The sequence below is a fragment of the Citrus clementina genome, unplaced genomic scaffold (assembly GCF_000493195.1).
Source record: "Citrus clementina cultivar Clemenules unplaced genomic scaffold, Citrus_clementina_v1.0 scaffold_4, whole genome shotgun sequence".
NCBI classification, from domain to species: domain Eukaryota; kingdom Viridiplantae; phylum Streptophyta; class Magnoliopsida; order Sapindales; family Rutaceae; genus Citrus; species Citrus x clementina.
Window position 1 is genome coordinate 19,126,181 of NW_006262274.1, and position 23,028 is coordinate 19,149,208.

Here is a 23,028-nt window from a genome sequence, read left to right on the forward strand (position 1 = left end):
ACAACTATTATTCTGGGAATGGAAAATAAGAGTTCTCAAGAATACTCGAACAAAGCCATGCTTTGATGGAGCTGCACTGTGGCAGCCCAGTCACAGCCCAGTAGTCCCAAACGGGATCAGAGATTAGTACGTGGGCTAATAAATTTCAGACAAGGAAGAGATAGGAGAAGACCTTCCATATAGCAAATTGTATATTTATTCAAAATGGGGCAGAATACTTAGAAAGATGATGAGCCGGATAATACAATATCACTGCGGTGAAACTTTGATATCAGCAATTTTAAATCTCACGGCAGCTTCAACTTCTTGATCCGTACCACTGGGATGTCATTGACACTATTAAAAATCATCGTAGATCCTTGACAATTAGCCATATATGCAGCAACGAGACCAATTGGTGCCGCCGGGGGACAAGATGTGACCGGTTTGAAGATGCTTTGAGGGAAAGAAGTGGATTTGCCCTCGAACTCTAATTGGCCTTTTAATAGTATTCTTCTACAGAGAGTGACAAAATTTGTGCATAGAAATTGGTAGAAATTCCCGGTGAAATTAACCAATTGTAGTTTGGCATTATTGTAATGACTACTAAAAGATTGATAGCGTCACTAGCGAAATACGGAAATAGGCAATCGTAGTTTGGCATTTTCAAAACATTCATGCCAATAAAATAAAATAAATCAATTAAGAGAGCTTTGGTTGTATCAATTCTGTGCTGAATACAATTTTTCATTGGATTATCCTCTGAAAAAAAAAAAAAAGTTTACATGAAGAAAAGAAAGTACACATGAAAAGTTGAATAGGGGATCAATGGTCATACATTCTTCATTAGAGTGCTGACGTGGCTAACAAACTGAACACACAGAGAAGCTGAACACGCGTTACTTTGCCTTAGTTCCTTCAACTCCTAAGAAGATTCAAAAACTGCTGCTGCTGATTCGCACTCTTTCTGTTTCTGTAATTGAAAATTAAATAATGTTGGGTGGGAGCTCTCGTATTTCATATCATTTACGAATACGGGAGTGCAATTACCACCACTACCATCAAAACCAAAATCTAGGGTTAGGGTTTTGTAGCTCCAGAATATTTCAGCTATCGTCGTTCATGGTGAGACCGCTTTCCGCGGCCATAATCGGAGAGAAATGTAAGCAAAGATTGCAGCAGAGATTGGTTTCTTCTTCCAGCCTTCAAAGCAAATCCTCCGGCGAAATGCCTACTCTCCCCAGCTGTTTCAGGTTTTATTCTTTTCCGTTAATTTGCTGTTGTTTTGGGATGCCGTTTCTGCATTCTGAAATTAATTAAAGGAAGAAACTTTTTTTTTTCAAATTTTTGCTGCATTCAAATAAAATGATTTTATGGAATGGCCGAAACATCGAGATGTGCTTCATACTCTTTTTATTCCTTGCTTTTGCTACTGCTATGCAGTCATATATGAAAATTTGTTACTTAGCTATGTCTCTTGTATTATAGTTCTTTAGTTAGTAATTTTTTGAAATTTTGCTCAATTTGGTGCTCGAAGTGGTAGAAAGAGGAATTGCCATGAATATCACATTATCTGTGTGTGGGAGGGATGTACTTGTTTTCTGTATTATCCATCCAATGTTTTGTTTATCTGATTACCTTTTTATTTTTTTTTGTACAAAGTGAACGAGAAGATGATCGTGAGCTTCCTGCTGAAGGATTATCCCCAGTGGCAGGTTTTCTTTTACTGATCTCTCTTGGTTTTTCTGTTTCCTGAATTCTCTTTCCATTACTGTGTAAAATATTGGCAATGGTGACTCTGAGGTTTTGCAATTTTTTTCCCCCAAATCTAGGTAATATGTTGTTCTTTTAAAAAAAAAAAATTACTGAATCTGCTTTTATGAAACCAATTGTTAATTAATCAAAGTGTCAGGAGTTGTTGCATTGCTTTCTCGGTTCTCTACCATGTGCTGTAAGTTCTTTAAACTGGTTAGAATGTTGACAATTGTTTGTAATGTTGAACTGCTTGAAGGTTTATGATCTCTACCCAGTACTTTTTGGGAACTGTTGTGTAATAGAATGAAAAAGTTAGTCTATTATGTGATATGAACCTTTAGTCTATCATTTATGAATGGCAAGTATAGACACCGCTCCATTTTCCTAATTCTAAATGATGCTCCAAGTGTTGTTAAGAACTGCATTATTCAGTTTAGCGTTACAGCTTAGTTTTAACAAGTCTTACATAATCTTTTGGAACCTATTGATGAACTATTGGTGAATTTATCTTTTGAACATGCTAGTTATGATTTCTTTATTATGACTTATTGTTGCCAGGAGGGATAGTAGCTTTGGGAAAGTTTGATGCCCTTCATATTGGTCATCGAGAACTTGCAATTCAAGCATCAAAGATTGGAGCTCCATATTTGTTGTCATTTATAGGAATGGCTGAAGTATTTGGTTGGGAGCCTAGGTACAAACATTGTTCCCATGTTTTTGTCTTTTTCTAGGCTTCTTCTTTTATAACTACAGTTGTGTGGCCGCAATTGTCTTGGTTTAGTTTTCTACAAATCCCTGGACCAAAACAGATCTTCACGTATTGAATCTGGGTGGCTTAAGAACTGATTTGAACTGACCAACTGTAATTTCTTCTGGGTCTGCTTTCTTGGTACTTGGTTAATTCTGGTTTCACTTATTGTAGGATGGAGAGTGTATATATATATATATGTTCGATGTTTATCTGTTGTGGCTCATTCTACGCAAACCAGTTATAGATTCCTGGGGTGTATAAAGGATTGTATGTCTTTGTTTCATTTATAGGCAACTTGTTCACATCCTTTAAAGTCTTTTCTACTCAAAACAAACGTCCTATATTTCCAACCAAAATGGTAAATTTTTACTATAATTGTTCATGAATGTCTTATGTTAAAAATTTTTACTTTGTAATTTTGTTTTAAGAAGTGCTAATGACTTTAAGTGAGGAGGATCCTTTGGTCAATTGGAGATCAGTGAGCAATTCTTTCAAGGATGCTTATGCTTCTTTTTTATAGGAGAATGTGTATTACAGTTATTATTAAGAGTTAGTTGACTGTCAAACTCTATGCACCTAATTCCATGTCTCTACCCTTGTGAGTCGTGATAACCATTTAAGTTTGGACAATTGACATTTATACTATATGAATTTGGCTTACATCTGATTTGTTAAATGGTGGGACTTTGATTATGTGGTACAATCTTGTAGGACATATATATGATATATTAATCTGTCTGAATAGGGCTCCCATAGTCGCTAAATGTGACCGGAAGCGGGTTCTTTCATCTTGGGCTCCATACTGTGGTAATGTGGCCCCAGTAGAGTTCCAGATACAATTTTCAAGTGTTCGACATCTCTCTCCACAACAGTTTGTTGAGAAATTATCAAGGGAGCTTGGAGTGCGCGGAGTTGTGGCAGGTAAATTTTAAGGTTGATGACGATTCTTTCTGGGTTTTTTGTCAGCAATTTGTAATGTGGAAGAATACATTAAATCATGCTGAATAAATTCTTTAATGGCTAATTGTGGCAGGTGAAAACTACCGGTTTGGATATAAAGCTGCTGGCGATGCATCAGAGTTGGTGAGACTGTGTGAGGAGTATGGCATGGATGCTTGCATTATAAATTCTGTCATGGACAAGCATCAAGATTCAAGAGATATAGACTGTAATGATTCTAAAGAGAGAGGACAGGTTTCATCAACCCGTGTTCGTCAAGCTTTAGCCATGGGTGACATGAAATATGTGTCAGAGCTTCTAGGTCGTCAACATCGTCTCATATTGACGGTGAATGACCACGATGAGTTAATTAGTACTAGCAATAAGCATCGAGTGTCAGTTCCAAAGTCTTGTTTATTAAATCTCCCTCCAAAGGAAGGTTTCTATGGGAACAGTGTTCTTTTATTTGGTGAAGAAAACCCAGTAAAATGTAGAATATGCATTGATGCATCACATATCCACTTAGAAATGGATAAGGTAGGTTTTTGTAATTTTGATCATTCTCAAGACTTTAAGTTGTTGGGTATTGAATTTGGTGACTTACAATGTTAATTAGTTTAAGTTAGGTTTCTGTGTTTTAACTTTATTCTGGTTGGCTATTTCGCGGACAAAAAACTTCATCCATGTTCTTGAAGGAAAGGATGTCTACCCTCCACAGATCCATTAGAGCACAACTGTTCTTATTTATCAGTTCAAGTATGTAAATATATAGATACAAAGCACAAATCCTAGAATGCTTCTTCATTCTTCAAGTTAAGGATGTAATTTTGCTTATTAATTTTAGGGATCTCATTTTGTCTGTAGCTGTTGCTTGGATCTTATTGCTGCCTGTACTATTCATAGCTGGTATTTGGAGCCTGGTCTTTTGATCTGAGTTCCCCTTCGGTGTAGGCATTTGAGTTCTATCACTTGGAAAATTCTCACAGCTGAATAAGACTGAGAAGCATGAAGGTGGGTGTGTCAAGAAGTTCCAAGTTATAATGGCAAAATCGACACAAGCAGAGCTGTATTTGGAGACAAGTATCATTGTCCTGGATACAGCTTCTTTTCTCAAACATGCAATCTGTTATGAAGGTGTTGGTATCTTTAAGAGGATTTTGGGAAAATAACAATTTACGGGTTTGTATTTTAGTAAAACAGCAATTTCAGCAGGAATTCGATCTTTTAGCCAAAGAATAGTGTCATCTGATGGTATGCTCAAACAAAGATGATTTACGATACAAAGCTTTGATCTGAGAAACTCCGAAGTGTGAGGCAACCGAAATCAAGTTATAAAAGATATGATAAATCTTGGTTTTGAGCATTTTTTGCATCCATCTGATGGTGCTGTCGGAACTTATCTGAGTCTGCTTAACCGATTGTCTTGTCAGAGCTTGCTTAACACTAGTATCAAACACGTGGGGCATTTATGTTAGATCAATAATGTTTTTGCTAAAACATTAGGGTCAAGGTTAGGCTCTGTTTCAGTCTTTCTCTGTTTCTGTATGTTCTTTCCTGAGTTTGACGAAACCTATTTCCAAATGTCTGTGACCTGGTCATTCCTTTTCTACTTTTTAACCATTTTCTCATACGCTGAGTGCCAGATTTTTGGCAACCTTGTCTGTTGCTTGGTTAGAGATTGAGAATTTTGTTAGGCAATGCTTCGCAGCGCATATACGAAAATGGGGGGAAAAAAACAATAATGAAATCTGAACTGTTGTGGTATTGATCAAACAAAGTATCAGACATGGCATTGCAAATGCGTCCCTTGCACACGTAGTTATCTTGTTTTCATTTTTGTTGAGCTCTGGCTTCTGCTAATGTCTCATCCTCACGTTCTTGAGGCTTTGGTGTTGTGAGAACATATACCACATTGAGGCTTATCAACAAAAAATGCAACATTTTCTGCTAACGTATAAAGTTGCCACCATCGAACCGCTCCAATTAGACAAAATCTACTGTGAATTGTCGAAGAGATGAACTTGGTACCATTGTTGCAGAAATAATGTCTTAAGATTGTTGGGGATATGTACACGTGGGGAATGACAAATGAAGATAATTGCAGCAATAATAGTGGAACTTTATTATATAAAGTAATGTGTTTACAACTTTGTGTGTAGATAGAAAATAGTAATAATAGGTAAATTGTAGAAAAATAATATGTATTTCAAAGCACCTTACAAATGTTGCATTCCTTAAGATGTTATTTGCCCCCATCAATTGAATGATGCACATGGATTAAGCTAATACGCCTCCCGGATATAAGGAAGCACTTATTTGTTTGCTTGCATTGTGCATCGACGAAAATAAACCTGAATACTGTTGAATGTTGCAAGCCTACTAAGAATCAATATATTGTTCTCATAGTAAACAATATATTGAATATTTGATGCATAAAAAATAGGTGTTATATAATGAAATTCGTTTTAGGAAAGACATATGAGAAAAAAATGATGTGGGATTATTATTTTCTATAAGTTAATGGCCGAAACAAACTCTCTATTGTGCTGTGCCCTTCCTTTTGCGTTGTCAGCTTTCATAATACCTCTTCATTCATGGTTATTTGATCAATATTTAATTTTAATCAATGATCCAAATTAAATTATCATCATTTCAAATGAAATGTTACTATAAAATAATACATCTTCAAATGAAATGTCATCATAAAATGATGTATTCTCAATGAAAAGACAATTTTTTATAAAATATAATTAATTAAATATATCTTTATAATAAGATAATATTTATTTTGAAAATTGTTCCAAGGTGAACCAAATAGGAAAGGAAGAAAACAAGAAAAAGGGAAAGGGTGTGTGTTGTGTGGTTGAAGTTGTGACTGTGGAATCAGTATATTATGGGCCATTCCTTGGCTTTTTTTTGATGATTGAGAATGGACAAAAGGAAGCCTAACAGACAACAGAATATTTATGGGCATCCGCATAACATAAGAAAATACCATATAGTGGAGTGGGCAACCTGTTTCACTTCAGAATATCCACTGGAATAATCAATCTATATAATCAGGTAAGGTGCCTCCTCTTGCTCATTTTAACAAAACGCTAAGCATCTGAGCCTCTGAGGGTAGAGCCTTTATTCTCACAGGTGGAGGGAGTCCAGCATAGCACTTGTCTAGAAATTAAAGGAAGAAACTAGAAAAAAATGAACTTTTTTATTGGATTCATTTATCTTCTTTTTTTTTTTTAATAATACAGCGGGCAACTCGAACTATCTACTTTAAAGATACAGTTATGTTAGAGAATTCTAACTATTAAATTTTAATTCTTATATGTTATTCGTCTATTAAATAGTCAATTACATAACTTATAAAATTAATATCCTGTCATTTCATATCGATAATTTTGACACAATAATTGGTGAGGGAGGGAGAGGATACCACACCTCCTCAACAAATGGCGGTTATTAATTAATTGGAAGAGATAGCTTTTTAGCTTTCATGGAAAAGATAAAAATAATAATTTAAGATAATTTAACCTGCAGCGTGCACACAACACAAGATATGAAACCGATACTTCCAGCAATAAATAAATAAATAAATAGATAAATTAGCGTTGAGTGCAGGCAATATTTTTCTTTCCCATTAAACTAAAAGATCTCCTCTTCTCTTTCATTAAAGAGTATGTCATGTATATATGTTGAAAAACATATATATAAATGCGTATATTGTTGTATTACCAAAAAAAAAAAAAGAATTAACAAACGAAAGCATAAGCCTCTCTCTCTCTCTCTCTCTCACACACACACATTCCCATATTCTTCTCTCCATTCTCCAATAAACGCGGACCTTCTCTCTACGTCGCCGTTTACCGTACCCATCTTCTTCTTTCTTCATTTATCCCCTCAGGTGAGTCTTCTTTTTTTTTTTTTAATATTTAGTAATTTGTTGTTATTTACATGACCTTTTCAATCCTGATATCCAGATTTCAGTGCGCAGAAAAAGGAAAAGAAAAAAAAAAGGAAATTGGAAGTCTTCGAATCTTTTTTTTTTTTTATTTGCATTTCCGTTTACTGAGTTTCGGTACGAGATAATTCGGCCGGTCGTTGAAGGGGTAGATTGGTCATTTGATTTCACGTTCTTACATTTTAAATTTAATTCAACCTACCCATTTAAGCGGTTCACGTTACAGATTAACTCATTCCACATTTGCACCTCAAGTTTCGTCGTACTGGGTTAACCGCACCGCGCCCGTTAATTTACTTTTCCGTTTGTCCTGTGGGAAAATTCCGAATTCCCCGTTCTCTCCTCGATTCCATATTTGCATCTGTGCAATACAAAGTTTTTACATGGGCTATAATGTCTTTTCATGTGTCGTTCCTTCCTAAATTGTCGGAGTACTAAGATACAGCCATCAACCACTGTTACGCATCTTCACCTCACTCGTGGCGCCCTCTTATTGGTCAACCGCAGCTCCTTTGCGTAGCTGTACACAGACAATACACGCGCTGTCCTTTCTATTAATCCTTAAATTAGCTTTCTTTCAATAAACAACACTTATTAATTTAATTAATTATATATAATTACTTAACGTGAAATTCGTTTTAATTGATTTTATTTTTTGTCGTTGCAGTTGCAGGAGCTTTCCTCAAACGTGAAAAGAGCATTATTTATTTAGGCGCGGGGCACGTCCCCGTCTCTCCTTGAGTTTGACTCCGAAAGAAGCTTCGGTGGTCGGTGACGCCGCGCATGCAATTTCGACCGGGCTGTCTACAAGTAAAAAATTGACAGCCCGGTTTTATTGGACCTGACCAACTCCACGTCAGCCTCTTCTTAATTTTTACGCACGTTATTCAAAGAAAAAAGGAATATACTCTTATACCGTCTCTGACTCCTATTTTCTAGCGTGTTTGCTGCCACTTTCTTCTATTTTGCTTTCGTCTCTTCGATTCTTTTCAAGGGGTCACCATTGAATTTTTCATCTCCAATTTATCGTGCAGGTGGTTCAATCTGGATTGTGGTTTGCGTTGTATGGGCGTTGCTTGATAGTGCTACTCTTATGAGAGAGAGATTTCTTTTCTTCTGAAGTTTTTCAATATGGGTTCCTTGTCCGGAATCATTCAACGGCCTCTAATAGCGGCGGCGGCTGTTGCCGTTGCTTCCGCTTCTGCTGATGTTTCTGACAAGTTCCAGTCTTTTACATCACCTGGAGCCGAACAAACTGATTCTTCTGTTTCTGTTTCAAATTCAATTCAAGAATTTACATCATCTTGGGTTTCTCATATATCTGTTTCCAAGCTTTCCAGCTTGAACTTTGTGACTAGAGTTCAAGTACCTGTGCCCAGCATTAGTTTTGGGGTTCCCAGCTCAGGCCACAAATTTATTCCTAGTAATTTATGTTCTTCTGTAGCGTCTTTCCCTCTTCTTGTTAATGTGTATCAGTCTGCGGAGTTGGCTAAAGCATCCAAGCCAACTAAAACTACAGGTTCTATCCCTGCTTCGTATTCTGATGTGTTGTATAGGTGGCATTTACCAGAAACAGATGCCATTGATGTTTCTGGGACTTCTGATTGTTTAGCAATGAAGTCTAGGACTGTGGTGGTTTTGCTTGGATGGTTGGGGGCAAAGCAGAAGCATCTTAGGAAATATGCAGAGTGGTATACTTCAAAGGGGTTTCATGTCATTACCTTTACTTTTCCAATGGCTGAGATTCTCAGTTACCAAGTTGGTGGCAAGGCTGAACAAAATATAGAATTGCTTGTGAACCATTTGGCTGATTGCTTGGAGGATGAAGGAAAGAACCTTGTTTTTCACACTTTTAGCAACACTGGATGGTTAACGTGAGAATTAACTCTCTCTTTATTGCATGTTATTGCGTGTGCTCTTTTTTTTTTTTTTTCAACTTTTTCCTTTTTAACGTTTAGCTTGATATGTTTAAATGTATCTATCTTGCCACAGATATGGAGCTATTCTTGAGAAGTTTCAGAATAAGGATCCTTCTTTAATGGGAAGGATTAGAGGTTGCATTGTAGATTCTGCACCTGTTGCATCTCCTGACCCTCAGGTAAATGGTGCTTGCAATGGTTTAAAATTTGCTATTAACATGAATAATGGGATATCTATATTGTTGGGATAGTTAGATATTTGATAATTTAATGGAAACAGAAAGCTTTGACCATGCACAATATTTATAAGAAGATTATAGGCCATGAGCAGAATTTGTTGGAATTTTTACATTTTTACATCTGCCACATCTTGTGCTCTGTTTTGTATCTATTTGGACCTTTTAGACTTAAATTAACCAGCCCTTATTTGGTTGAGTTAGTATGCTAGACTACACTTATTCAATTTTGATTTATAGGGTTTCAGGTTTAGTTTATAGTGTATGTTTTCTGTTATCATTTTAACTAGGAGTTCTGATGTTTCTTTAACTTACTGAAATTCACGGGAATAAACTTCCTTCATTCTCTCATTGATAAGACTATGTATTTGACTAAAGTGCCTATTTTTGTGCACCTGAAAGAAGTCAGTGCTTTGATAAAATTTGGAAATTTTGAGAAGTTATGCAGAACAAGTATGTTGTTTGATGACAGGCATTTGCATCTCTTCTTTTGATCTACATTGCTTTTATTGTAAGAATATCTGTATTCTGGAGATGATAGGATGTGGTCAGTGTGGTGCCCGGTTGCACTTTAGCATCTTTTGATTTTTTTTTTTTTGGAGTATGCTCAACAGTGCTAATTGAATTCATTTCATTTGTCTTAGGTGTGGGCTTCGGGTTTCTCTGCAGCTTTTCTGAAAAAGAATAGTGTTGCAACAAAAGGAATTGTTTACACAAACGAATTAGAGACAGACGAGTTAGTTGGCAGCAGAGCAAGTGGAGAACCCAAACCTGCAGTTACTGAAACAGCTTTGCTTGTTGTCCTGGAGAAGTTTTTTGAGGTGATTTTGCATCTTCCTGCAGTGAACAGGTAATGTCCATTGCTGGCTATCATTTTGATCTGATTAGATGCATTATCGCCGTCACATTGGAAAACTGTATACTGTATATTTTCTACCGTAAGAATATTGACTGAAAGGTTGAACTAATTGAGACAGATTAGCATTTTTCTGACAAACTCGCTGAATTTATTCCAAATTTTTTTATATTTAGGATCTGGATCTTTTCCCTCTCTGACTTCAGTCTTTCTTGTTTCATTGACTTGTGTGATTGGTTTCTGTGAACTCTGTTGGCAACAGTATATTCTAAATTTTCTGTACATGTATATACCATTTGATGTAGAGAGGGTTTGCAACATGGCTCTTTGCCTCCTTTATGAAACAATGTAGTTGAGATTGCTGTCATTCCACATTGGCTTTATCGTTCTTTATGAACATTGATGGAAATATCTTCTTGTTATCCTACTGTTATTCTTATGTTTTCACATTCTCTTCATTCATGAATATTTACAGAAAATTTTTGTTAAAATGGTACAGGAGGCTTTCTGATGTACTGGGCTTATTGTCTTCTGGGCAACCGGCCTGTCCACAATTGTATATTTATAGCTCTGCTGACAGAGTCATTCCTGCAGAGTCTGTAGAATCATTTATAGAGGAGCAGCGGAAGGCTGGACGTGAGGTCAGGGCTTGCAACTTTGTCTCCACTCCTCACGTCGATCATTTTAGGAATGACCCAAAACTATACACTACTCAGCTCAGTCAGTTTCTGGAGGATTATGTTGTTACTTGTTGCAAAAGTTCTTAATTGGCGCCATGGATGCACTGACCATAACCCTAATTCTTTTTTCCCTACCAAAAATAAAAAAATAAAAAAATATACTGAATACACCTTATAGTAATTTGATTCATTGGCTTAGAGGTTACAAAATGCAGCAGGAATAACAGTTCATTTCTGTTTTTATAATTCCTTTTTTTGGTCTTTTTACATGTTATAGCGTTCTGCAAATTTGTAAACAGGATATTCCTTGGTCAACATTGACGTACATATTTCTTTTTTCCTTGTACGACATGAAATTATTTGTAGAATCTTATTTCTTTAAGGTAATGGGAAATGTATCTTACTCATTTTTTCAAATTCCTTGTTCAAAACTCAGAAGTGTACACTTATGCACATTGTTGTAAAATTAAGAGATGATAGCCACTGTTTTGTTTGCATATGCTGTGGATTTGTATCTTCATTTGATCTGGGAGCTTTGTATTTTAACGGATAAGAAAGATTCAAATAATTGTTTCTAATTTGTTGGCTTTCTAACTATTGATTGGGATCATTGTGTTATGTTTAACTGTTTTAGTGTTTGTAAGCAATGTCTATAATCTTATGTGAAGAAAGACAACAGTAGGGGGCCTCCTTTCCCCATCCTCTGTTGAAAAAACATGAAGTTTTCGAAATTTTTTGTTATTGACCCATAAAATTTTGTGCTGTCTTTAATTCATGATATGTTATGTATATTATCCCAAAATATAGGGTGTTAGTAACGCAAATTTGAAACCATAATAGATGAGAATTTTTTAACAAGAGTGAGGGCGTTGTACTAAGCAGTACTCTATATATTGAATGTACATAAATGAATCCTTTGTGTCATATAATCAAAGAAAACTTCTCTCTTAATGAAAAACGCATATTTTGGAGAAGACGGTGATAAAAAAAAGCGACAAACTCACCAATAAAATGACGTCGTTTATCTTAATATTTTATACCGATTAAATCATCCTATTTTTGTGATGCTCTTTTTGACAAGTTCCCTGAGATGACAACTGAAGCAAATTCAGAAAATGACGTAGAAACTGAAACCTTAAACAGTAAAGCATCAAATTTCAGATATTGACTTGAGAAAGAGAAACCTGAAAAGCAACGTAGCCAAGTACAATATGCACGTAGCCAGATTCAGAATGCTGACACAGAAGCTGAACAAAAATACATTCTATTTACAGAAGAGCCCCCCAACCAACTGAATAAGAAGAATCAACCACCGAGGACATTTATGTAATTGCGGAAACTAACAAAGCCTCTTACTTATTCCTACTCCACGCTACAAACTCTGGCTGCCAATCGAGGGACAGAGATTAAGAATAGGGGTTTCCGGAATCAACGCTAATCTGAACTGAACTCCTTTTGAAATTAATCAAATGGGTTCCCTTTGCATAAACGAAGTGCTCAGAGACGACGAATTGCGATCGATTTTGTCAAGGCTAGAAGATGACAAGGACAAGGAGAGATTCGGGTTGGTGTGTAAGAGATGGCTCCACTTGCAGAGCACTGAGCGGAAGAAATTGTCAGTACGAGCTGGGCCCCACATGCTCAGAAAGATTGCCGCCAGATTCTCTCGCCTCGTTGAATTGGATTTGTCTCAGTCCGTTTCCAGGTCGTTTTATCCCGGTGTCACTGATTCTGATCTTGCTGTTATTGCTGATGGGTTCAAGTCTTTGAAGCTCCTTAATTTGCAGAATTGTAAAGGTAATTCCTTTCTTGGTGCGTTTATCGTGTGGTGTTTTTTTGTTTGATTGGTTGTTGTTGTATTTTTTAATTGATTGATGGAATGCATATAATCGGAGATTTGTTTACTTGGCGGTGAACGAATGTACAATTACGCTGACTGTTTGGATGCATATGTGCCTATTGGCTTTGGATTTTTGATACATGCATGTATTTTGAGCAGGATCAGTTTATGTGTTTCTTCAATTGCTTCATTTTTCGTATTACAGGTATTACAGATGCTGGAATTGCATCAATTGGAAGTGGTCTTTGTTCTTTACAGTCCTTGGATCTGTCTTACTGTAGAAAGCTAACTGATAAGGGATTGTCAGCTGTTGCTGAAGGCTGTCAAGACCTGCGGAGCCTGCATCTTGCTGGCTGTAAATCCGTAACTGATGGGACATTGCAAGCTCTTTCAAAGAACTGTCATAATCTAGAAGAGTTGGGCCTTCAAGGATGCACCAGTATAAGTGACTCTGAGTAATTGATCTTGTAAATGGCTGTCAAAATATAAAGTTCTTAGATCTCAATAAATGCAGCAACATCGGAGACAATGGCATCTCCAGCGTTTCTAAGTCATGTTCTTCTCTAAAGACGCTAAAGTTGTTAGATTGTTATAAAGTTGGAGACAAGTCTATACTATCCTTGGCCAAATTTTGCAAGAATCTTGAAACTCTAATAATTGGTGGTTGTCGGGACATCTCTGATGAGTCTATAAAACATTTGGCAGCTTCTTGTAAAAGTAGTTTGAAGAATTTGCGGATGGATTGGTGTTTAAATATTTCGGACTCTTCGCTGAGCTGCATCCTCTCGCAATGCAGAAACCTGGAGGCTCTGGATATCGGTTGCTGTGAGGAAGTGACAGATGCTGCCTTTCAGGATCTAGGCGAAGTTGAGTTAAGTTTAAAGGTTTTAAAAGTTAACTGTCCAAAGGTAACAGTGGTAGGGATAGGCAATGTTTTGGAAAAATGTGCCTCTCTGGAGTACATTGATGTGAGGTCCTGCCCACATGTTACACAGGCAAGTTGTGAGGAGGCTGGTTTACAGTTTCCTCAATGTTGTAAAGTTAATTTTGCAGGATGTTTGTTTGAGCCAGATGTGTTACTTTGAGACCGCATAGCTTCCAAAGGAACTACTGCCTCGTGAAGCTGACTTAAGAACAACAGATGAAGGCTTCTTCGAGTATCATCAGTCTTTTCCTGCTGCTGTACATTTAATTATTAATTTTGCACTGTCTAATAGTGCTAGGCTTGTTTTATTGCTGGAAAATTCGTGTATATTTTGCAAGTATGTTGGATGCTCTTTTTCTTATTTTGTTACCTTCAGATTCTAATGTGGACATTGTAATCTCTATTGTACCCCCGCTTTCCATAAATCTTGGTCTTTGGTAATAATAAGATTCTTCCGGTATTTATTTATTTTTTTAAACTTGGTTTTCCTTCACTGCATATAAAGTGATTTGCTATAACCAACAGATAATGTAATGAAAATTATCAGGTCATTTGGGATTCAATTTGAGATAAAATTTTGGAATGTTTATCATTAACTCATTTGAAAGTTCTGATTTGAGGCAAGGCAATGCCTTATGGCAACAGATGATGCTTATTTACCTCTGTCGAATTTAATTCCAAGATTAAATTGTTGTTTTGAGATTCTTGGTCGTCATTCTGATAAGTTTCCGTGGTTCACATTTGCAGACAGCAAGTTGTGGAGTTAGATGCACAAACACAATAATATAATGTCTCTGTCTACTGCGCGAAGGTATGTGCGAGCTGGTAGACATCACAGAAGTTGAATAATTTTTGCCAGAGCTTATCCGGTGAGAGCTTGGCCTGGGATTCTTTTTGTTTGATTTCTAACAGATTTCAACTACCAAAAACCAACCTCCTTTTTTTCTCTTGGGTTTATGATTGGTCATTAGTTAGAAAAAAATATTTTTAGTTAAGAAGGGATCATTGTTAGCATAGACTACAGAAGATATTGTTCGTTTAGCTATAGAAAAGCTCAGTGTTAACGCCAAGTGTTGGATTGACATGTTTAGTACTTGGTTTGAATTTCCTGAGATGGGTTACTTGTTCTTCCTTCTAAAGTCGAGATCAATCATTCAGAATTTCAGATAGATAAGGTTCATACGTCGTTTTTAAATGTAATTGAAGCCAAAGTGATAAGATTCTCTGAGACTCTACTGTCTTGCAAATGGTGGTAAAAGACGAAACAAGCCAGTTAATGTATTCATTTAACTGATCTAACAAGCCAGGCTGTATTGTGTATAATATGGCAGCTGCCAAGAGGTCCAAGTGAAGAAGTTAAGTTGACATCCTCAAACTCAATCATTATTGAGTTGATTAGAAGTCAGAAGATGCCACCGTAGCTAGCCTAGTTTCCAGTTGGAAAAAAAAAAAAAAAATCTTCCTCAGATTCATTGGCAAATTGGCAAAAATTAAATTGAAAACGGGAGCTCCAATTTGTTGGGGAAAGGCACGAGATTCCTAACAATTGAGCCAGCTGCGAGTATTAATCTCAGGAGACCAATTGGAGGACTGACATTCTTTTATATTTACGGGAAAAATGATATTTAAAAGCAAGGCTACACCGAAGGGACAGAAACAACAACACTGTTAAGAGTGCACAGCGTCGTTTTGGCTGCTACAGTGTTACTGTCCACTAAACAGTGATGCTTATTCCGTTGCCCTGCTTAATGTACTCGGCTTTATAAAGTTGATCATCGGGAATGTGTACACATTAAATTTAACATAAACTTCTGTAACAAATTGTTCTCAAATTACTGATGCGCAGGGAAGTTGCAGCCAAAGTTTTTGCTAATGGCGGAAAAGCACTTTTGAACTATTAGTACTTCACAATCTCTCTCACTGAACACACCCTTCATATCCTTTTCCTATAAGTTTTTTTTTTTAAAGCATAATTTTTTTTTTCTTTAATCAACTATCTGATGATGATGGCAAGGAAAAACCAACATCATAACCTTAACGGAGATATAGGCCATATCAAAATCACGTTTCTAGTAGCAAATCTACAAATGTTAGATGAGACGAAGAATTGCGGAGTTGTCAAGAAATTCCAAATTTAGAAGTCCAATTTTTATTTCAATCTATCAACCGGACAGGCGGACACCAGTACTCGGAAGGCATAAGTGCAAAAGGGTTTAGACATATAAATGCCTGAAAAGCAATTCAATCAATTTTGCATCTATGAATTGATCAAAATAAGATAACCACCTAATCCGTTCATGATGTCGGTGGCTATTAAAAAATGACGCCAAAGAAACTATTTCACTAAAAGCTGTACACGTCCTCGACAGACGAATAAAGTTGGTTACCTTAGGATAACTAACATCTAGATGCAAATACTATCACGCAAAAAAGAAACTTCAGTTCCGATAACCAACACCAAAGTGAAATCTCTTCGCCTGCTTGTCATTAAACGCATATTCAAGCCGCAAAGGTCCTAGAGGAGAGTCAACGCGGATACCAAATCCATATCCATATCCACTTCCAGGCTTCAACCTTGCTCCGGCAGGATCACCTAATGAAGCAAAATAAATAAAGTAAGGCTGCAACCTGGGGGGCGGGGGTAAAGAACAAACTTTGAAAGCATAAGAAACATGGGGCCAATCATAAAGAAACCCACCAGGCACAGAAGGCCCTGATCCAAGATCTGTTCCATAGTCAGAGAAGATAACACCTTCGACTGGCCCCAACTGCAAAACAAGAAATATTAGAGGAGAAAATACATCTTTCCACCATAAACAACATTAGCTCATTCAGAGGGAAGTGTGCAGTCTCAATTTCAGAGAGAGATCAATCCCTTTTATCTCATCTATCACATGCTTATGCATTCTCTAAGTGTGTCTTGATCCTCTGACCCCCTCAGAAGCCTTCAATCTATAGCAGCTCAGAAATAATTGTTTCTGACAATGATGAAGGTAGCATGGGGCCAGATGAGGAAAGAAAGCATGGCCCCCTCCTAGATTTGACAAATTTTGCTTCTATAATACTAGATTGGCTCCTCAGAAATATATTAATATGCCAGCTCCTCCAAGAATGTATCGAAGTACTTTGAAGGACTCGTATTAGACGAATGAATAAATCTATCATACAGTCCTTAATTAAACCTATTTATTCACAACATCTCTCAACATTAATTCAATCATAAATCAACCTCTGGCGCATCTGTGTGCATTTGCGTGTGTTTTCAGAAAGGGGAATATCAAAATTTTTTAATCAAAATTGTTTAAAGATGTGACACCTACAGCAAAAATTCTTCCCTTGACAGTATATAACTTTTGGTTTGTAACCTCCATTTATGTTTTTCCAACTTATAAAGATTAAGGCATGAATTGCCCGTGATTTGCTTGTCTCGGTATTTGCCAGATTCACTTTACTGCCTTCATCTGGAGTTTGTAATATCTGTACCCTCCGCTAGCTCATGTGATGCACAGTTGCAAGCAGATTTAAGCATCATGAACATGCAGTGATAAAGCTTCAGAATATTTTCACTTTTTGATCCATATAAGACAGAAATTTGGTAATCATCACATACCATAGGGAAGGAGATCTCGCCAGAACCAACCACATAAGATCGACCAGAGCCCACGGCACCTTCTTCATAACCTCTCACACTATTTGTTCCACCAATGGCAAATGCTTCATGTGGAGAGAAATTACCTACTACATGCCCACCGGACAAACTAGCAGTAAGAAACAGTGCACATTAGCAAACTGAACCAGAAAATCACTTGTAAAGATATCAGCGTGACAACTTAAGCATGGAGAAAGTGCCAACATGCTAATCATCCTCTGACTTATTCATTTCGAAATCACACTTGAATTCCTCTTTTACACAACTTATAAGAAAAAAAGGAAGAAATGGTAGCATACCTTAAAAGAAGGCGAGCAGGTCCAATTTCTACACCCTTTCTGGCACGAGCATTCACTCTATTGAAGAACAACCACTCTGGCCAAACAGGAAGTCCTTGTTCCATGTTAAATACAAACGGCAGAGGCAACAAAAAATGAGGGTCCAAAAGTGACAACAAAATTGATGGTCCCAAAAAGACAGTAGATCAAGAAAGCAAAGAAGGTTAAATGACTAACCATTGAAGACCCTTGGTCGCCAGAACCAGTATAGACACTCTCAAATTTAGCAATTAACATTTCATCATTAGTCTTACCACTGCCCAACAGAAAAATAGAACAAGCACAAATTCAAAAAATTAACAAATGGAAAACAAACTAATGAGGTTCAGCATTTACTTTCAGGGAGGTCTACCTTGCTGTAAGAGGACTACTGTAGAAATCCTTGATAATAGGATTTCCTTTTTCATCACGAGCACCAGAATGCTGGTAAAAAGAAAATATAATCATAGGAAGTCACAGTTCACATAAGAAAAAGTAATGACTTTCACATAAATGACTTTAGGTAGAAGCCTATTTAAAATACATGAGAAGTTTTGCCGTATCAATCAATGCACTAACCAAAACACAGGTAACATAACAATTTCCCATTTGTAAATAACAAACCAGCAGTTAGAAAAACCAAAATAAAAAATACAGGAAACAATCTACATGTTGCTTATGCAGTTTTTCTCAATAATATTAACAATTCCACAGAAGCTCCAGGTCATATTCACTGCCAGACCAATTGTGCTCAGCACCAAAGGTCAACCTATTGCTAAAGAAAAGCAAGGGTCTAATGAAGTACCTGAAAAATAAGTCCTACTGTCCCACTCCATTTAGGCCTGATTGGTCGACTAAATTCCATACCAGCTGTCACACGGCCAATGGTCAGACTACTGTTATCAGGCTGGTTTCCATGAACATGCGTTCCAGGGGTTCTTGAATTCTAGTACAAATGCATCAGTTCAAGCAATGATCAGTTAGCACCCAAACGTAATTGTTCTTAAGACAATGAAAAGCTTTAGCTCACCTGAACCATTATAGTTCTTGATGTTCGTTTGTCATCTCCTTCAATCCATGGGTCAGTGTAGTTTATGCGAAATATAGAGTCAATTTGACCCCTCTCCAAGGAGATATTGAGTTTTTGGTTTCTTCCAAAAACATTCCTATGAGAATATGCAAAGCTGCAATGGGAATAGAGTTATTAGGCAGACTACATAGAATGATCGCCTAGCACAAGAATCTGGTGCAACAATATATTATAAGTATAGCCCATGCCTTGCATGTGTCAGCATCTTTCCCATAAATGCGTGTATTTCAAGATCTATTTATTTTCATAACTTGCAGAAACTCTAAGGAACATACATAACCCCTCTCAAACAAATATTATTCATTAGCATTTAGGGACCCAGAATTTGTTAATTACAAGCAATAAAGGAAAATTATGTATATACATATACATAGACAGATAGATAGAAAAGAAACAGCATCCACACCAAATTAGTTCATGTTAAAATACAACAATATAACCTATCAAGCAATAAAAAGAACTAAGAATAAAAAAGTTCACACGATAGCAGAGATTTAACCAGATAAATTACACTGTAACCTCACCTTCCAATGAGTCCAGATAAAGGGCCACTTGTGATCCTACAAATGAAAGGAGACTAAGTTAATATAATTTCATGTAAGCCACAGAGTTTTTGCTTTTAATACTAATATTCAAGTTTGGAAAAAAAGAAAACAATGCCATTTAAATTAAATCACCTACCCACTTGATATACCGCCACCAGCAGAAAAACCTCCACTTGGCCGCTCAACAACATTCATTATCAAATCAACCTTGCCAGTATCTTCAACGTTGCCAAAACAAAACAACATTTCAATTCAAACACCATAGAGAAGCACATCCATATGCATAAAACTCCCCTAACTGATTAAGCACAATACTTTTTAAGTGATTCCAATTGGAAGAAACTTCCTAACAAACTATGGTGTTTATAGTTGAGCAACATCTTCAAGAAAACTAACTTAAGATCACTCAACATATAATGTGCCAAAACATAATCCATGTCATGAGATGATTCAAATGAAGCATCTTGTCTCACCTCCTGCAGGTTGAGGAATAATGCTAACATCTTCCATGATTCCCATTGTCAATACAGTTTCCACATCCCTTTTCCCTTGCAGCATGCTGTAAACCTACATCAATTATTTCAAATTGAGAACCTCTTATTAGTCATAGGGTATCTAACAATAAACTTGTTCATCCCATAGACGAAATTGTGAAGAATTATGTCATGCCTCAAGTTCATATATTTTTCTCTTTAGGAAACAGAGAAACTTTTTTAGAATATGAAAACAGGAAAAGGATAACAAAAATGAGCCAGAGAAGCATCAAATTTACATAAAACCACCAGCACTCAACTTTGCAACTTAAGAATGCAAAGAACCAAGCAAATAGGTAACATATTATGATACTTGAAGAAAAATTAAGAATATTTCTCTCCTAAGAAATGATATTAACTCGAAAGGGGAAAACAGAGATTAGCGAAAGAAAGAAGCTGAACGACAATTGCATAAGCTTAAATAGGGCGATTTCTTTCACATTTGCTCAAGCCTCAAAAGCCAACATCGAGGACCTTGTGGATACTCTGTAAGGTGGGCAAATACTCCTCCTCAGGAATACAACAAAATTGAAGAAAAAGGAAGATTCATAGAATATACCTGTCCCTTCTTGGTTGTAAGTTGTCTAAGAATGGTTTCAGGACGCGTCTTCCCTTTAGTTGGCTCACCACTGAATATGGCAAAACACAACATATATCATCTAGAAATCCTATAATTACTGTTTTCTAAACACAAAAAAGGTAAACTTAAGACAGGTACTTACGTCTTTCTGTCAAGGAAACGGATGGAAATATTATTGACCTCGGCCTCTGCAACTTGTAATCTAATTATGCCTCCAGAAAGAATTTCAACACCAGAAACCTATAGAAGAAAATCAGAGAACATTATCCCGCTATCAAGACAAGCTGTGATGACAAACCAAGGTGAACTACACAAAATCCAAGTCTAAATCTCATCAAAATGAAGCAAAAATGTTGCACATCAACACAATGAACACTGACCATGCCGAAAAGACCACGCTCCATATACCAGCCATTGATTGAAGTTATTACTTCATCCAAACGCCTTATATTGACAACTTTTCCTGCACAGCTTGACACCAATTTTCAAAATCAATGGATGCTCTCTGTGAGCCATTCCAAATATGGCTCAGCAAAGAAATGTATTTATATATATTAGATACGCACAATAGGTAAGAAGTCTACCATAACCATCACGAAAAGCATCCTCCACAAACTTCGTTGGAAGAACGTTAGCTCCTTCACATACCAGCCCATGGAACTCCTGATTTGGCTCTACCTTGTAACATAAGAAACCAAAAATATTAATCATCAATCAAAACTAAAACAAATATAATTCATTTAATGGTTAGGATACCATTTTATGAGGAATTAAATTTTTCTTAAAAAAAAGAGAAAATTAACTACAGCATAATCATAACTAAAGATAAAATCATTTAAAATGTACCTGAAAGACCAATCTGATGCCATCACGCGTATCAACAGCGACTGGCATACACGAGCAGAAGTAACCACTATCGATGATCCTGTGAACGTCCTCTTGGACTTCACGAACTGTCAGTGCTGAGTTGGCACGGCACGCTTTTAACGCCGTTAATGCCTCCGTTTCTAGGTCTTTTCTCTCAAGTTCTTCACCGTCTTTGTTTCTCACCAAAACTTCACTTATCAACACTCGCTCTTCGTCGCTTCGACTGACCGAGTGAGGCTGCTGCGCCTTCTGTTGCAGCTGAGTAGATAACTCGGACTGAGCCGGAAACTCGGCCGATGACTGATTCAGCGACAACGACGCAGAGCATAGAAGCGGAAAATTCACTAATGTGTCGACGGCGCCAGTCATAGACAAGCACGTTGAGCAGATGCGAACCGATTTTCCGTACAAATGTTCGGCAAATGACTGGAGCTTCCGAGTGAATGGTTCAGTGGACCGCGTTGACTCATTGAGTGAGTAAATTAGATGAGAGAGGGAGTTTTTGGATTTTGTTAAGGTTTGGGCAAAGAAGGGGACGGGAGGCTCCGGTCGAAAGGGAGGGATTTTGAGGGGAGACGATATGAAGCGAACGTCGTCGTTTCTGAGAGGCATTGTGAATCAGGCTGCCTCTGACGGAGAATTAAAGAAAATGACTGAATTGTAGGTTATTTTCTCGGGTTTTACGAGGAAGAAGAAGATAATTATTAAACCCTCTACTGCTGGAAATTGGTCCGGTCCAACAAAACCGTGCTGTCAACTTTTTTAATGTAGTTAACAGCCGCCCGAATATGACGAAAACAAAGGTTAATTTTATGTGTGGTTGTACTTAGTAAAAATTTGTTTAAAACTGAAGTGTATTTTGGAAGCGGGTTGTATTCAGCACTAAAATAGGATGCGTTTAAAAGTGGGAAGTGCTTGGTAACGAGCTGCCTAACACAACTAGTCAATCGTAATGCGTTTAGCGTTCAACCAAGCCTGGCCTGAATTTTAAAGTCTTTTATAATTTGTAAATAGTTAGAATTTTTTAGAATTATGCATTTAAGTCCTAGGAGGTATTTTGGCAAGTTGATAGGAAGCTTCCTCACCTAGCACCCAACAATTATAAATAGGGGTGATCCCTCCTTATTTGCTCATCACCACACCACACACATACTCTCACACAAGTTCTCAAGCACTCTTATAAAAATCTTTCTTATAATTTTCTCTTTAGGTGTATAATAAAATTATATTTGGCTATATTGCTATCGCTTCTCTCTAGCATTATCACAAGCATCTTCGCTTGGCTAGTTTGAGAAGTTCATTACGTTTACTTAGCAATTTGCGTGTTAGAAGTCGTCTAAGTGCCGCACAAGTTGTTGCGCAAAATGCTTAATTTGTGACACGCCGCTTCAAATTGTTTGGTAGTTCACAGCAAACTACTCTAATGTAAGGTATTGTAATTAAGAATAATATCACAAGCCAATAAGTTAAACAAGTTCCGCGAGATGAGAATTTATGGAATGTTGCCGTGTCCTTGACATAATAATATGATTCTAAACATGATTCTTTCATACTTTGTTTTTTAGTAGTCACATTCGCATATAATGAAAATCATCAGTATCATACCATT

The 23,028-nt window shown here is 36.9% G+C and overlaps 4 protein-coding genes across 4 annotated transcripts; 3 read left to right on the top strand and 1 right to left on the bottom strand.

Moving 5' to 3' along the window:
- The first annotated feature begins 14 nt into the window (after positions 1 to 14).
- Positions 15 to 4,627, top strand: LOC18043567 (FAD synthetase 2, chloroplastic). The gene is made up of 5 exons (XM_006437573.2): positions 15 to 1,232; positions 1,642 to 1,694; positions 2,293 to 2,428; positions 3,231 to 3,406; positions 3,519 to 4,627. The coding sequence occupies exons 1-5, from the start codon at positions 973 to 975 to the stop codon at positions 4,034 to 4,036; spliced, it is 1,143 nt and encodes a 380-aa protein (XP_006437636.1). The 5' UTR covers positions 15 to 972; the 3' UTR covers positions 4,037 to 4,627.
- Positions 4,628 to 7,159: 2,532 nt separating this feature from the next.
- Positions 7,160 to 11,214, top strand: LOC18043568 (transmembrane protein 53). The gene is made up of 5 exons (XM_006437574.2): positions 7,160 to 7,325; positions 8,050 to 9,256; positions 9,375 to 9,480; positions 10,182 to 10,387; positions 10,893 to 11,214. Exons 2-5 carry the CDS (start codon positions 8,514 to 8,516, stop codon positions 11,158 to 11,160), a joined length of 1,323 nt encoding a protein of 440 aa, XP_006437637.1. The 5' UTR covers positions 7,160 to 7,325; positions 8,050 to 8,513; the 3' UTR covers positions 11,161 to 11,214.
- A 774-nt stretch (positions 11,215 to 11,988) lies between these two features.
- LOC18043569 (F-box/LRR-repeat protein 4) lies at positions 11,989 to 14,313 on the top strand. The gene is given in 3 exon segments (XM_024186834.1): positions 11,989 to 12,870; positions 13,119 to 13,364; positions 13,367 to 14,313. Coding segments are annotated over 3 exon segments (1,206 nt in total). The 5' UTR covers positions 11,989 to 12,542; the 3' UTR covers positions 13,999 to 14,313.
- A 1,640-nt stretch (positions 14,314 to 15,953) lies between these two features.
- On the bottom strand, positions 15,954 to 22,327 carry LOC18043203 (outer envelope protein 80, chloroplastic). The gene is made up of 16 exons (XM_024186468.1): positions 21,399 to 22,327; positions 21,137 to 21,230; positions 20,933 to 21,015; positions 20,695 to 20,792; positions 20,532 to 20,601; positions 19,913 to 20,006; positions 19,576 to 19,657; positions 19,419 to 19,454; positions 18,835 to 18,988; positions 18,610 to 18,750; positions 18,178 to 18,248; positions 18,004 to 18,081; positions 17,787 to 17,903; positions 17,449 to 17,596; positions 16,537 to 16,606; positions 15,954 to 16,431 (listed from the first exon to the last, which is right to left on the bottom strand). Exons 1-16 carry the CDS (start codon positions 22,029 to 22,031, stop codon positions 16,277 to 16,279), a joined length of 2,124 nt encoding a protein of 707 aa, XP_024042236.1. The 5' UTR covers positions 22,032 to 22,327; the 3' UTR covers positions 15,954 to 16,276.
- Positions 22,328 to 23,028: the final 701 nt, after the last annotated feature.

What these genes read in the sequence shown, in the direction of transcription:
- LOC18043567 (XM_006437573.2), top strand. Translation starts at nt 973, where the DNA reads ATGTTGGGTGGGAGCTCTCGTATTTCATATCATTTACGAATACGGGAG. An exon ending in AGGATTATCCCCAGTGGCAG is followed by an intron (nt 1,695 to 2,292) that starts GTTTTCTTTTAC and finishes TATTGTTGCCAG; the next exon opens with GAGGGATAGTAGCTTTGGGA. An exon ending in AGTGCGCGGAGTTGTGGCAG is followed by an intron (nt 3,407 to 3,518) that starts GTAAATTTTAAG and finishes TAATTGTGGCAG; the next exon opens with GTGAAAACTACCGGTTTGGA.
- LOC18043568 (XM_006437574.2), top strand. Translation starts at nt 8,514, where the DNA reads ATGGGTTCCTTGTCCGGAATCATTCAACGGCCTCTAATAGCGGCGGCG. An exon ending in AGCAACACTGGATGGTTAAC is followed by an intron (nt 9,257 to 9,374) that starts GTGAGAATTAAC and finishes ATCTTGCCACAG; the next exon opens with ATATGGAGCTATTCTTGAGA. An exon ending in TTGCATCTCCTGACCCTCAG is followed by an intron (nt 9,481 to 10,181) that starts GTAAATGGTGCT and finishes CATTTGTCTTAG; the next exon opens with GTGTGGGCTTCGGGTTTCTC.
- LOC18043203 (XM_024186468.1), bottom strand. Translation starts at nt 22,031, where the DNA reads ATGCCTCTCAGAAACGACGACGTTCGCTTCATATCGTCTCCCCTCAAA. An exon ending in TGCTTTTCGTGATGGTTATG is followed by an intron (nt 21,016 to 21,136) that starts GTAGACTTCTTA and finishes CAAGCTGTGCAG; the next exon opens with GAAAAGTTGTCAATATAAGG. An exon ending in CAGTAGGACTTATTTTTCAG is followed by an intron (nt 18,249 to 18,609) that starts GTACTTCATTAG and finishes TCTTTTTACCAG; the next exon opens with CATTCTGGTGCTCGTGATGA.